The 14339-nt window shown below is 46.8% G+C and overlaps 2 protein-coding genes across 4 annotated transcripts in view; one reads left to right on the top strand and one right to left on the bottom strand.

Annotated features, from left to right (window-relative positions):
• The first annotated feature begins 2277 nt into the window (after positions 1 to 2277).
• Positions 2278 to 6503, top strand: cpvl (carboxypeptidase vitellogenic like). Its single transcript, XM_062466748.1, has 13 exons — positions 2278 to 2405; positions 2735 to 2921; positions 3144 to 3262; positions 3757 to 3871; positions 3964 to 4022; positions 4112 to 4191; positions 4295 to 4361; positions 4477 to 4599; positions 4715 to 4846; positions 4957 to 5055; positions 5183 to 5356; positions 5724 to 5906; positions 6025 to 6503. Exons 2-13 carry the CDS (start codon positions 2744 to 2746, stop codon positions 6121 to 6123), a joined length of 1428 nt encoding a protein of 475 aa, XP_062322732.1. The 5' UTR covers positions 2278 to 2405; positions 2735 to 2743; the 3' UTR covers positions 6124 to 6503.
• Positions 6504 to 7024: 521 nt separating this feature from the next.
• The window catches only part of creb5b (cAMP responsive element binding protein 5b), a 47806-nt gene continuing 40491 nt past the window's right edge, over positions 7025 to 14339 (bottom strand). For 2 of the 3 annotated variants that reach the window (XM_062466746.1, XM_062466745.1), the window contains 3 exons: positions 12499 to 12726; positions 11750 to 11858; positions 7025 to 10552 (listed from right to left, as the gene is read on the bottom strand). In XM_062466746.1, coding sequence (XP_062322730.1) covers positions 10395 to 10552; positions 11750 to 11858; positions 12499 to 12726 — 495 coding nt within the window. In that variant the 3' untranslated portion in view covers positions 7025 to 10394. Of the gene's footprint in view, positions 10553 to 10803; positions 11651 to 11749; positions 11859 to 12498; positions 12727 to 14339 lie in introns of those variants that run through there. The other variant, XM_062466747.1, reaches the window with a different exon arrangement.

The raw sequence follows: 14339 nt of genomic DNA on the forward strand, positions 1-14339 counted from the left end.
CTGTCCCCGATGTCCACGCGATGTTGCAGAGTCGTGTCAACCAAGACAGCCCTACAACATCCAGAGCCTTAAGGAACTCCGGGCGGACCTCATCCACCCCAGGGGCCCTGCCACCACGGAGCTTTTCAACCACCTCGGCAACCTCAGCCCCAGAGATAGAAGGGCCCCCCCCAATGTCCCCCGACTCTGCCTCCACGTCGGAACGCGTGTTGGTGGGATTAAGGAGGTCTTCAAAGTATTCCTTCCACCGATCCAGGACGTCCCGCATCGAGGTCAGCACCGCACCATCCCCACCATATACAGCGTTGACAGTGCACTGCTTCCCCCTCCTGAGTCGCCGGATGGTAGTCCAGATGGAAGTCCTTTTCGAAGCCGTTCGGAAGTCATTCTCCATGGCCTCGCCGAACTCCTCCCACGCCCTGGTTTTTGCCTCCGCGACTGCCAAAGCCACATTCCGCTTGGCCTGCCGGTACACATCAGCTGCCTATGGAGTCCTACCAGCTAACAAAGTCCGATAGGCCTCTTTCTTCAGCTTGACGGCTTCCCTCACCTCCGGCGTCCACCACCGGGTCCGAGGGTTACCGCCGCGACATGCACCGACCGCCTTGCGTCCGCAGCTCCGGTCAGCCGCCTCAACAATGGAGGCCCGGAACATGTCCCATTCGGACTCAATGTCCCCGGCCCCCCCGAGACATGATCGAAGCTCTCCCAGAGGTGGGAGTTGAAGCTCCTTCTGACAGGGGATTCTGCCAGCCGTTCCCAGCAGACCCTCACATTACGTTTGGGCCTGCCAGGCCTGACCGGCGTATTCCCCCACCATCGTAGCCAACTCACCACCAGGTGGTGATCAGTTGACAGCTCCGCCCCTCTCCTCACCCGTGTGTCCAAGACATTCGGCCTCAGATCCGACGACACGACTACAAAGTCTATCATCGAACAGAGACCTCAGGTGTCCTGGTGCCAAGTGCACATATGAACACCCTTATGCTTGAACATGGTGTTCGTTATGGACAAGCCGTGTCTAGCACAGAAGTCCAACAACAAAACACCGCTCGGGTTCAGATCGGCGGGGCCATTCCTCCCAATCACGCCCCTCCAGGTCTCACTGTCATTGCCCACATGAGCATTGAAGTCCCCCAGGCGGACGAGGGCATCTCCGGGAGGAGCGCTTTCCAGCACCCCTCCCAGAGACTCCAAAAAGGGTGGTTACACTGCGCTGCCGTTTGGTGCGTAAGCACAAACAACAGTGAGGACCCGTCCCCCCACCCGAAGGCGGAGGGAGGCTACCCTCTCGTCCACTGGGGTGAACCCCAACGTACAGGCGCCGAACCAAGGGGAAACAAGTATTCCCACCCCAGCTCGACGCCTCTCACCGAGGGCAACTCCAGAGTGGAAGAGAGTCCAGCCCCTCTCAAGGAGACTGGTTCCGGAGCCGATGCTGTGCGTTGAGGCGAGGCCGACTATATCTAGCCGGAACTTCTCTACCTCGCGCACCAGCTCTGGATCCTTTCCCTCCAGCGAGGTGATGTTCCACGTCCCAGGCCTGCACATTATTATGAAATCTTTTCAAAATGTCTTATAAGTTATAATGATGTTATCATATTGATTTCAAAATAGTCTTACTAATTATATTTCTCAATCATGTATTTCTTCATAGCATTTCACATTCATGAGTCATGACCTATGACTACCTCGCCCACTGACATTACATGCCGTACTGATAGTGTTTCTCAACAAAAAAAAGTAATGATACTATAAAAAAAATACTATGAAATTCAAGTCACACGGACAGCTAGGGTTGTTAACCTAGTTATCTGTGTTGCAAGCGGCATGCAGACTATGGATGATTCATATCTAATGAACCTAATTTTGTGAAAACACCTAATTCATATCTCGGTTTATTCCGTAGTCCCGTGAAACTGGCGTTTATAGGCTAATGTGGCAATTATTCTCACATTGTTTATAGGCTACATAACATCGAAAATTCATGTATTTCTGTTTTATATTTACGTGGAGTTATTTAATCTCGAATAATTTGGTATACCAGTCGAATAATACTTCAGTCGTCAATTTTTTTTTATTGATAGCAAATAGGCTACAAGCTTTACAAAAATGTGGAAAACTCTAATACTGTACAAAATGTACGAATAAACAGAGAATTTAGAACTTGTAAATAACCCAAGTTATAAGTTTTCTTGCAGAAAGGTGTGTATGCATAGCACAGAGTAAGGGCATGTGGAGGCTAGACATTTAGGAAGCGGAAACGCACCAAATAAATGTGGTCCTCCAATTGCGCAAGAGACCATTTGTCACATGACTTTTAAACCATCAATATGATCATGTGACACAGGGAAGTGTTTTGCTTAGCCGAAGATCCTGCAGCTGAGCTAGATCCAGTTCATAAGGTATTTACATTCCTGATATATGCTGTTCATTCACTAAAGGCAAACTAACCCATTGCCAATTTCAAATGAAAAACAGAATGGGATGGTTTACACAATTATAACGTGGTCTTGGCTCGGTAAATGAATGCGCAAAGTAACAAACTTAGCATCGCCATTGAATTGTGTATCGAGCACTGTTTTCTAAAACACAGTCTCCATCTGTGCTGTTAATGAACCCCAGTAGCATTTTGTCAAGACTAGTGCCGCCAGGCTAGTTTGGTCATATGATCTTCAATGTTTAAAACAGAAACGACATACAACAGGCTCTGTAACTTGTCTCCCGTTACTAGTCTGTCAGAATGTTGAAGGAAACGCTGAGGTTTCTCCTGCTGCTGACTGTCCTGGAGTCGACGCAGTCAAGGGGATGCTCGAGTTTTTTCTGCCGAAAATCTCACCGTGTCAGCGAACACAAAGGAGCAGACCCTGGATCGCCGCTCTTTCTCACCCCATACATTGAAAAGGGAAACATCGACGAGGGTATGCTGCAGTAGACTGCCAGAACAATTAAGCTATAATCTCCAATAGTTGTACACTGTCTGTTGTACAGTAACCTCCTCCATGTTGTGTCATGGTTGTTATCAAGCTCCTTACAATATTGAATTACAAAAGTGTGAATCAAATGCAAGACCAGCAATATTTGATGCATCATACACACTGGGGTAAAAACATACATTTATTATCTGACTTGTTTTGTTCCAGCCAGGAAGTTGAGTCTTGTGGGACCTCTGCCTGGAGCCAATGTCAAGAGTTATGCTGGATACCTCACCGTCAACAAGAAATACAACAGCAACCTCTACTTCTGGTTCTTCCCTGCACAGGTACTGTACTGTAACATGTGTACTGTAGATCCACTGTAAATACTGATCTGCACTGGATTGTAACATGCTGGTCTTGCTGTACTGCAACATATTGATCTGTATTCTTCTATAAGTTACCATACTGTAGCATACTGATCTGTAATCTACCATAATATACTACTCATCTGTACTGTACTGTAACATACTGATCTGCGCAGCTGCCATTTTACCCAGGCCCACATGCCTTCCAACAGTGATAAGGAAAAACCAGTTTGTCTAGCTTTCACTATTTTGTGAGGAATACTAGTGTACATTGGTGTTGTATTATGATTATAAATCTGAGTGTTACAAAGTGCCAAGGTCCAACCACTGTCAGTGTGAGCATGTTTACAGCTATAAAAATGACTCTTTCTAGAACTCATAAACAGTGACAGGACAGACTTGTCTGCACCTCTCTCATTTCACCACAAGATGGCAGTGTTCCTCTAATCCACTCTGTGCCTGCTTCCTTATAGGAAACACCAGAAACGGCCCCAGTCCTTCTGTGGCTACAAGGAGGTCCAGGGGGCACCTCAATGTTTGGACTCTTTGTTGAACATGGACCTTACATGGTTCATAAGAACCTTACAGGTAACATAATAGTCTTACTACCATATTTACCATATGCTGCTTTTAATACCAATTTATAACAGTTTGTTTTTGGCTTGCCATGGATTTTACAGTGGGCTTCAGAGACTATCCTTGGACATCTAGATACTCGGTTGTGTACATTGACAATCCAGTGAGTGTCTTACATTGCAGTACTGCTTTAATAAGCTGTGGTGTAACACAGCTCTCCATAGAGTGAACCTTGTTGGGGTTTTTTCCAAGGTAGGGACAGGCTTTAGCTTCACGGACGATGACAGAGGCTTTGCCCAGAACCAGGATGATGTCGGCAGAGATCTCTACAGGTGAGACCAGTTTAGATGCATCTGTCGAGGCCCAAGCTGTGCTTCTTGTATCACTGATTGTGCATTTGTGTCTTTTGTTGTCCCATCTCTCTTCCTCCTTCAGCGCATTGACCCAGTTCTTCCAGATCTTTCCAGAGTATCAGTCCAATGAGTTCTATGCCACTGGAGAGGTAATTATTGCCTTCTTTGTCCTACTACTTTATTTCCCATTATTATTACATTTAACTCTTTTATTTGCTCGCTTAATTTCATCAAACATAATTTAATGCCACTCCATGTTTGTAGTCCTATGCAGGAAAGTATGTTCCAGCCATTGGTTACTACATCCATAAGAACAATCCCTCAGCTAAGGTGAAGATCAACTTTAAAGGTGTGGCTATCGGAGATGGTCTGTGCGATCCTGAGCTGGTAAGATTTAACAATCCCAGCACTGAATAATCTGATTGTGACCTGACTTGATCTGACTCTTCACAATATCACGAGGCGTGTCAGGAAACCGAAGTACATGCTTTTGTGGTCTCAGATGCTGGGCGGCTATGCAGACTTCCTGTACCAGACAGGCATGGTGGACCAGCTGCAGAGGGAGTATGTCATCCAGCAGACAGACAACGGGGTGCAGTTCATCCAGCAGCAGAAATGGGTCGAAGCCTTTGAGGTAGGAGACACTTTGGTGTCTCTCTGAGTCTGGGCGTGTGCCACACAGAATGTCAGATGGGAGTCAAATACGACAGGATGTTTACGCGTGTTATGTGTCCGACCTCGCAGGTCTTCGACAGCTTGCTGAATGGAGATGTGCAACCTTACCCCTCCTTCTTCCAGAATGCTACGGGCTGCACCAACTATTACAACTACATGCAGTGCCAGGTGAATACAAACCTCCCCAGACTCTGTTTCTCTGTCTCTCTAGACCACCCTTGTTTCCATCCAGCTCACCACACAGTCAGACTCCACTACTCTGTGAGGGTCTCACACGCACGGTTATGTTGTCCAGGAGCCAGAAGACCAGGAGTATTTCTCCCAGTTTGTGACGCTGCCCGCCGTGCGCCGTTCGATCCACGTGGGGAACTTGACGTTCCACGACGGCTCCCTGGTGGAGAAACATCTGCTGGAGGACGTCATGAAGAGCATCAAGCCCTGGCTGGGCGTGCTCATGGACAACTACAGGGTAAACACACACACACGGGCAGGGAAAAAACAAACTTCAAATGCATATCTCCTAGGAATGGACTGTGTGATCCAGAGCTGCGATATAGTGTGATGCAACTACATGAATGAATTGAGCTTTTATCCCAATTAACATTCATCCAACTCATCTATCCTACCAATATGTGCTTTAGGGTGGAAACTGACAGAAATTACAGCCACGCCAGATAGGTGATACACAGTAGGCAGAGTCACACTGCGCACTGAAAATGGCTCGCGAGCCATATAGCATTAGCGGCTCTCTCTCCAGCTCCTCCGAGTCCAGAGACCAACCGCGACCCGGCAGCATCACTGAAAGCCCCCCTGCATTATCTTTTGTCTCTACCCAGGTGCTGATCTACAGCGGCCAGTTGGACGTGATCGTGGCGGCCCCCCTGACGGAGCGGTTCCTGCCCACGGTGAACTGGACCGGCGCCGAGGAGTACAAGAGGGCTCCGCGTTTCCACTGGAAGATCCAGCCCACCGACACGGAGGTAGCCGGCTACGTCCGTCAAGTGGGAGAGTTCTACCAGGTGGGTGGATGTGTGGTGTTTGTAGCCTGGCTTGGTGCCTGAGCCACCAGCACTAGTTTATAGCGTCGTCCGTTCTGACCGTGACATCTGGCGTCTCCACGATGCTCTCGTCTCACAGGTGATCATACGCGGGGGAGGACACATCCTGCCGTACGACCAACCGGAGAGGTCGTTCGACATGATTGACAGGTTCCTCTCGACGCAGGGCTGGTCCTGAGGTGGGACTGCACAGGAACACGGTGGATCTGAGTTCCTCCCTTAATTAAACGCCATGTCAGGAAGAGCAGTAGCACATGATTTCGTACATTGTCATTTCACACCCAAAATAAGCGTGGTGAATCAACACATCCTCCTTTGCCTCCAGATTGAGAAATCAGTAAATGCTGTTCAATGGCCTGTTCTGCAAATTAACATTTAGGCTCTCTGTTCTTTGGATGTGCCTGAATTGAGTACATTTTGATTGTATGTTTTAAAAGGGTACTGGGTGGGGAAAGACTGTTGCACATGATCAATATATTTTTTAATGACAAGGTTGACATGCTTTGTTATCAATAAAATAAAAGAACACATTTATCAACGCTGAACAATTAAGTTCTCTTTATGTACACCAGAGGTCACTAGTGATCCTAGTATGGCAATGCACAAGTATTGATACTGTATTTGCTATGAGCAAGTCAAGACACTGTAGAGCGTGGTTGTGAAAACCATAACAGTATGCATTATTAAACGTTATTCCTGTGTAGACATACACTCTCTTATCACTGTGCTGCCAGTCTCCTGAAAATAGCATCATGTATATGAACCCAGGATGCAGCCCAACTGAGGCATTCTACTGCATCATTTAGAACCTCCCTATCTCCCTAGAAACTCCTTTTAATCTTTGGAGATCATCTCTAACAAAGACCTTAAGTCAGTCAGCCCACTACAGGATACTAGACTGTTCTCAAACACAGGCTGGAACACTGTTCTATTATCTGGGGCGGTTTGGCATTGTGACATCGTCTGCTCCACATAAATGTTGGGACTGTGTCCAGTACCATGGTACACCACCTTGTTATTTCATTAGGCATCAATTTAGGAGTCTAGACAATTCAATATTTGATGTGTGATATAGATCGTTTAAACAAACAACATTTTAATGAACAATCAGAGATCTGTGTTGTATGAAAGAATAGGTGGATCATTAATTTAACATGAGGATTGTTTTTCTTGCATTCAGCACATACAGCACATTCTTACCTTAGACTGTTGATTCAGCAACATCCACAATTGTATAATTATATTATGACAATTTCTAATCTATTATAAATAATTGTATTAGTTAGGTTGAAACATGTCGGTTGTGTTATTTTACAGAACAAGTGCTTTATTTTCATACTGTAAAGTAGCTGCAGTGATATTTCACATCTGTACAAATGCAAAACAACAAAGACAAGACAATGCTGTAAGAGACACAAAAATGTACAAAGTTTTGCAGGCAAGAGTGCTCTCATCAGTTCATGACATAGAACAGACACAATGTATGCAAGCGCCAAAATTCTCCTTGACACACAATGAAAGGATGCAAGTGCTATGCAAACATTATTTACATACATGTACCAAACATTTACTCCTTTCAAAAAGAAAGGTGGTTGCCTTACATGTACAAGATTACAGAAATGAATTACATTCTATACAATATTTATAGTTTTATATTCAAAATGATACATTTATACTTTCATTAATGTGTAGGCACACACACCCACTTAGTTTCTCACTCCCTCAACCTGCCCTGAAAGTGTCTTTACAGTAGACAAAGCTCACGTTTCCTTATCGCACAACCTGTGTCTACTGTCAAAACCAAAGTCTAGATACCGTTATGCCTAAGAAAACGTTTTCATAAAAAATTCCAGTTGAATACGCTTTGAGGTCAATGTCATATTTTCCCATGCATGCATGTTTGATTCAGAAGAACAGTTCAAACGTTTTCTGAATAGGAGCCACAAGTTGACGAAATAAGGCAAGCGTTTTGAAGGTGTTTTCCCAAGGTTCTTAGAAGGAAGCCCTTTTAAAGAGAATCTAAACCTTTCGTTCCCTCAGTAACACAAACACTTCGGCCCGAGAATTACATAAGACCTTAAAATTGCATTTTCTAAAACAATGTTGCAACACCCAGAGTATAAGAGAGAGTCTCCAGTTCACCTAATGCTGTCGATCAAACGTCACACAGTGAGCAAAATTGACATTTGGGATTTTGCCTTGTGGTACAGATTAGAAGGACAGGCAAGAACTGACAGATCACTTTTTAAAGCTTAAGAGTCTCTTGTTGAGCCTATCCCAAGGACAAAGGCTACAGTCTGGGATTTGAACTCCGGGCTCTCTGCTTCTCCTCGTTCAGGTACACGTGCGACACACATTAGGCACAGTCAAGGCAAAGCAGTCTCTACAGAGCTGACGACGGTCAGTGTCTCGCTGGTGTGTGAATGGGGATCGCTGAGATCTCTGAGACCTCAATATGGCTATTCTACCCTCTGGCATCCCAGAGGACAAAGTGCATAGACAGCTCCGTGGTCTCGCTTAGTCTGAAAAACACAGTGATCAATGGGAACCTACAAGTTCCAACATTCTCAGCTGTAGGGATCCACACAGAAGAAAGGATGCAGCTTCACTGCTGGAAGAGTTTAGTCAAAGCATGCTGGGGTTAAGAGAGAGAAGGAGATGGAGAGAGAGAGAGAGAGAGAGAGAGAGAGAGAGAGAGAGAGAGAGAGAGAGAGAGAGAGAGAGAGAGAGAGGGAGTGATGCATCGCAACCTGCTTGAAGGAAAGCTACGTGGACAGACAGGTCAGAGGTCAAATAGGGGGGTCAGTATTTTCCTCTCTGGTCAGCTGGCTCTGCCTTTGTGTGAAAAACAAGAACTGACTGAAGCTTCAGCTGACACACTGTGCAGATCCATGCAACGCAGAGACTTTGAAACAACATGTTAGGGGTTTGTTTGTTCAATGGTTAAGTCAATAGTAAGACAATGTACAGTATGAAACAATTAATATACTCTTGCATATGGTAACACATAACATTGAGAGTAATTCAGGCACTATGTGACATTTGGAAAGCGTACAGTAGGCTTGAGCTGCAGATATTTTAGAAATAGTACAGTGCTAAATGCCAATGGTGGGATAAAAAAACAACAAATAAAATCTCATCATTCAATCTTTCTCCATTACACTGACAGACTAACTATGCTATCGGTCAAATCTCTGACCTGATATTCCAGCTCATTTCTCTCCATGTCTGTCTGCTGCCTGATCTGAACTCCACCACTGAGGTAGAACAGGCAGGAAGAGGACAGAACACAGACACATTGGAATGTTATGGTTGTTTGGAATCTGCCACTGAATCCTGAGAACTGGATCCTAAAAGCAGTAACACACACAGAGAGAGAGAGAACAGAGGGAGAGAGAACACAGAGAGGAAGAAGAGAAAGAGAGAGAGAGAAAGAGAGTGAAAGAGAGAGAGGCCTCCTTCAGATAAAGCTTCTATTGGTCCTGAAGAGCAGAAGAGTTTGGTCTAACCCGTTCAGCTGCCTAGGTGATATCACAGTGCAGAGCAATATGGCTGTAACAGCAAAGCACATCCCAACAGTATACAGCCACACTGGCTTTGCTATGCAGTGCTGGTTCTGTATGGGACATGATCAATACTGAGATGTCGTATTGCTTCCATTTGATCATATGGTATATTTTTTTAGCATCATGTTTTTTGTTCATTCAAAAGACTCTCAGAATACCAATGACAGTTAACAGTCAAGAACCAATCTAGAAAAAAGAGCTTAGTTCAATATAAAAACGCCAGCCTGTTTTCCTGTCATTAAAAACATATCATGGCAACAGTTCAACTCGGTTACAAAACCAACAGCCCGGAGGCAGAAACCTTCATATACTCCCTCTGATAAACACACATTTTATGACACCTTAAAACAGTCAGAACACCGTCACACACATTGTGATCAGCGCATCTGACACATACTGGGTCTATGACACCCATGCTTCAGTCACACGGAGGAGTAGGTGGCGGAGGGGTGGGGCGGGGACACGGAGGGTCAGCGTTCTGAGGCTCGAGCTCCTGCCGTGGTTCCACCAGCTCGGACGCCTGTTCGTCTAGTACCGAAGGTATTACGCAACAACAACAACAGCAGGGTCACACGGGTTAACGCTGCGCAATCAGCCGAACTCCCTTTTTAGCGAAGTACAAATAACAACCGACGCAGGATACAAAGTAGACAGGACAACTCAGAAGACAAAAAAAAAAAAACAGACAGACAAACAAAAAACGGACATTAATGAGTTAATAAGGTCTATAAAAATACATAGCTACTGTATAAAGAGCAGCCTCGCAGGCTTCCGAGGTTTTCCCTTGATGGGTCCTGAAGGAGGAGGCAGCGCATGGCCGAACAACAGCCTCGGGGGGGGGGTCGGGGGGGGGGGGGGGGGGAGTCTCTCTGGTCCCTCGTCTCTAGTGGATGGGGTTGATGTCTGTGCGGTGGTTGGGCTGGCCGTGCACACCACCGCCCCCTACTGCTGTGGTGGAGGTGGTGATGGTGTTGTGCTGGATGACCTGTTGCTGGGAGCACGCAGGGGCTCCAGGGCTGCTCGCCGGACTGCTCTCTGGACCTGAGGACACAACCACACAGATCACTGAGGAGGGGACCACCTGCGTATGTGTGTGTGTGTGTGTGTGTGTGAAAAGTATGTGTGTGAGATAGGATGGATGAGAGAGAAAGAGAGAGGATGTTTGTGTACTCAAAGTTGGTCATGGTCATTTCAAACTATGGTACATGAATGACAACAATCTCAAACACTGACATCTTTCTGATCAAAAACATTATTATTATTCTAATCTAAAAAAACACTCTCCAAATTAGTCACAGTTAAAAGACATTTTTATTATTACCAAAAATATATTTGTTACATTTGTATTTGTACAGTATAATACAATGGATTTAGTCTCACATACAACGTCAACTTCTATGTAAAAAACCATCAACGACTAATAGAAAACTGAAAAAGTGAATCAGTCACCCCTGAAAGAAAAAAAAAACTTTGATTGATTTCCATCGTGCTAGCAGTGACAAGCACACAGACAAGGCCCACCAGAGTCTGAGTCCCTCCCAGGCCGGTGGCAGTTCTGCCCTGTCTCTCCCCTATAAAGGAGCCTTTCTCTCAGGGGGAAGTGAGCCTGATTTTCCTTGTCTGAAGCCGCACAGGGAGGGGCCTTGTCCTAATTACATGGAAATGTCACATGTCGCCCATATCCATATCTGAGGGGTGTGGCTCTGATGTAATCAGCGGAACAGTCCAATAACCAGCGGGAGCCTGGGAAGAACACGGGGAGTTTGGACGGGCGCCGTTCGGTGATGTCTTCCGCCCACGGAAGCCGAGCATCACCCCCTGCGGTCCGCTCCGCACCCCTCTGGCGGAAAAAAAACATCACAGGGCCTCGTGTGGGGACCCAGAGGGCCAGCTCCCAGCCCGGGTCCAGTCCCACCGTCCCCACGGCCGCAGAGCAGCGAGGGTCCAGCCTGGCCACGCTGGCTCAGTGGGTCCCTCCATATGTCAGGAGGACGTGCCTGCGGAGAGCGAGAGAGCCAGACCCGGGGACAGGGCAGGGCGGCCAAGGCTGGGCTGCCTCACAACTGCCTCCCTCGGCCAGCCTGACTCTGGCCGTCTCCTTTGAAAGGAGGAACTAGTGAAGCACCCATGCAGGGTTGTCTGCATGGTGGTGACACAGCAAGGCACACTGATGAGAGAGTGCGTTCGCCTGGCTGAGTGTGTGTGTGTGTGTGTGTGTTGAGGCAGCGGGCTACTCACTGAGGTAACCTTGGGAATCTTTCTGCATAGTGGTGATGGGACAGTCCTTGTGTGTAAGGAGAAGCTGCTTAAGCTGGGTCACCTCTGTCTTCAGCATGGTCACCTCGTTCTGAAACACACACACACACACATCACAACTGGGTTAAGAGGAACTCATGAGCAACACTGAGCAGGACTGCCATCAACACACGTGAATGATGCGGTTTTACAGAGTCGGTTTGGTTGGGAAATTTTGGTTGATGTTTTTCTTGCCAACCTCATGATAATTTGTCTGACTTCTGACTACATTTAAGTAAATTACAAATGCCATACGACTCATACCAGAGATTGAGATAAGATATTTATCAGAAATGTATTTTGAAAAAAGTTAAACAAAAAAAGTGAAACTGTATGGGTTCAAAGCTTTTGATTTCAGCATCGCTACAGTGGGTGAGCTGTCTCTGAACCAATGCAAGCCCATTCACATGACTGGGACAGTGCCAGAGAGCATTCATTTATTCTCTATCAAAGACTAAAAGAACAACAAACAAATCAGGAACATTTGTGAAAATCTCTGTGGGTTGTAGATGAACGGATACAAAAAAGAAACACTTTGGGTTGGAAGGTGTTTTCCAAGGTAGGGGTGTCAGTGGAAGAGGGTGTACTTTCAGGAACAGAACCCTCAGAACATTCTCTCTACTTCTTCCAACGCTGATAAGATCTGAATCAGAATCAGAATCAGAAGAGCTTCAAACCCAGTGGTTCTATACCTGGAGCTGCATGTTGGTCTGGGTGAGCTCCTCAGCCTTCTTCTCCAGGGACATCACCCACACTTTCCTCTTCTGTCGGCACCGCGTGGCCGCCGCCCGGTTCCTCTCCAGAAACTTCCGTCGCCGCTCATCTGGATCCTCGTCCACCACCCGTCTGCGGCGCCCACCACTGGGGGGTGGAGACTGCAGGGTTTGCGTGGGCTGCATCTGCTGTGCTGCCGGGGACATCTGTAACCCAGGGAGACAGAGGTCACAGGGGTCAAGCTCACATACACGTCTCTGATTGGGCTCTGTTGTACATTCCAGAAAATGCTTGAAATGGAAATTTGTATTATAATCAAATCAAATTGAATTTGAAAAGCCTCTTTATATAATTAAATGTCACAGATGGCTTCACATTTGCCCATAGAACTGCACCTAAACCAACCCACAGCCCTCATTCTTGGATAATGTGTCAAATTTCCCAGGTATCTGATATAAGTGTATACAACATGTTACAGTAAACAAACCATTTGAACCATTTGGTATAGGAATATTTGGCAATCAAACTCAATTCATCTGGATGTTCATTCCATGGTGTGTCCCTAACATGGTCTGGTCTGCCTTCTTTATGCCTCCATCTCCAGCCCTGCAGCCAGACACGCTCTCAGCCTGACAGGCCTGGGGAGCAGCCAGTCACCTGTCCACCGAGCCCCCCACTGAACAAGCATCCATACAGTCCAGTACCTCCTGCAGGCAGCCCCTCCGTGTCTGGACTTCCCTAAAAACAACACCTGCCCCAGCCCCGCTCCCCGCTGGCCTGGTCTGTGTGCGTCGGGAGCCAGAGAGAGAGAGGGCTGATTCACTGGCCTGCCCGCCTTGTTAAAGAGGTGTCAGGGCACCGTTTTTCCACCGCCCACTTCCACTCAGACTAACGCTCCAAGACGCCCAGTCAAAAGGCCCGTTTCTACAGCCCAATGCCCGCTGACTGATCCTGACGTTTACTTGGCAAGGTCAAGTGTTTTCAGGCTTCAGATCGTTACCATTTTTTTTTTTTTTTTTTTTTTTTTTTTTTACGAGGATCTGGAAAACCCAAGCTGCTTTGATGGCTGCTGTGTATACACTGGGTGTTATTCCAACGCTTTAATGGTTCATTTGGAACGCACATCTAGATCCTTCGTGACTGTCAAGTCCTCAAATACAAACGGGGGATATTAGAATTGACGGACCTCAAATTGACCGTCATCGGGATGTCTGATAACTTAACGCAGCATCTATCATCAGTAGATGTTGACTCATATCACATTGTCAGTTCTAAGTACGTACTGCAGCGACACCTTAAAAGACTCATTGAGTACAGTGTGAGGCTGCAGTATAAAACTAAGGCTGACCACTCACCAGAACCACGGCTGTTAAACCCACCCTGCCCTGAGACACCTGGACCATGTTGTGACCGCTTAACGACAGCCAGGCCGAGTCGGGAGGAGTCAGGGCGTGGGTCGCACTTTCCAAATGAGAGCCCTGCAAACCTTTTACAGCCGGCAGTTTACGACCTCTCTGTGACCTTTGCGTCCATGGCGGGCCCCTGACTCTGACCCGTGGCTGACCAGCCTAACAGGAAAAACTGACCCTAGAGCCCGCTGCCAGGAAACCACTTGGCAGTCCGGCCATGGCAAAGGAAAGTGTGTTTGACCAGTGTTTTACAGTGAATCTGGAATGTACGGCCATATCCACCGCTGCCCAATTGACTTTAGACCACTAATGACTGTCTGTTTGATGGTCTATGTAAGAGGCCTCTGAACCAGTGTCTGCCCTGGGTCTTGGTAGAGTAGAGTAGGCGATTTGGACTAAACAAGTGGTTT

Source organism: Osmerus eperlanus, chromosome 7 (assembly GCF_963692335.1).
Source record: "Osmerus eperlanus chromosome 7, fOsmEpe2.1, whole genome shotgun sequence".
In the NCBI taxonomy this organism is placed as follows: domain Eukaryota; kingdom Metazoa; phylum Chordata; class Actinopteri; order Osmeriformes; family Osmeridae; genus Osmerus; species Osmerus eperlanus.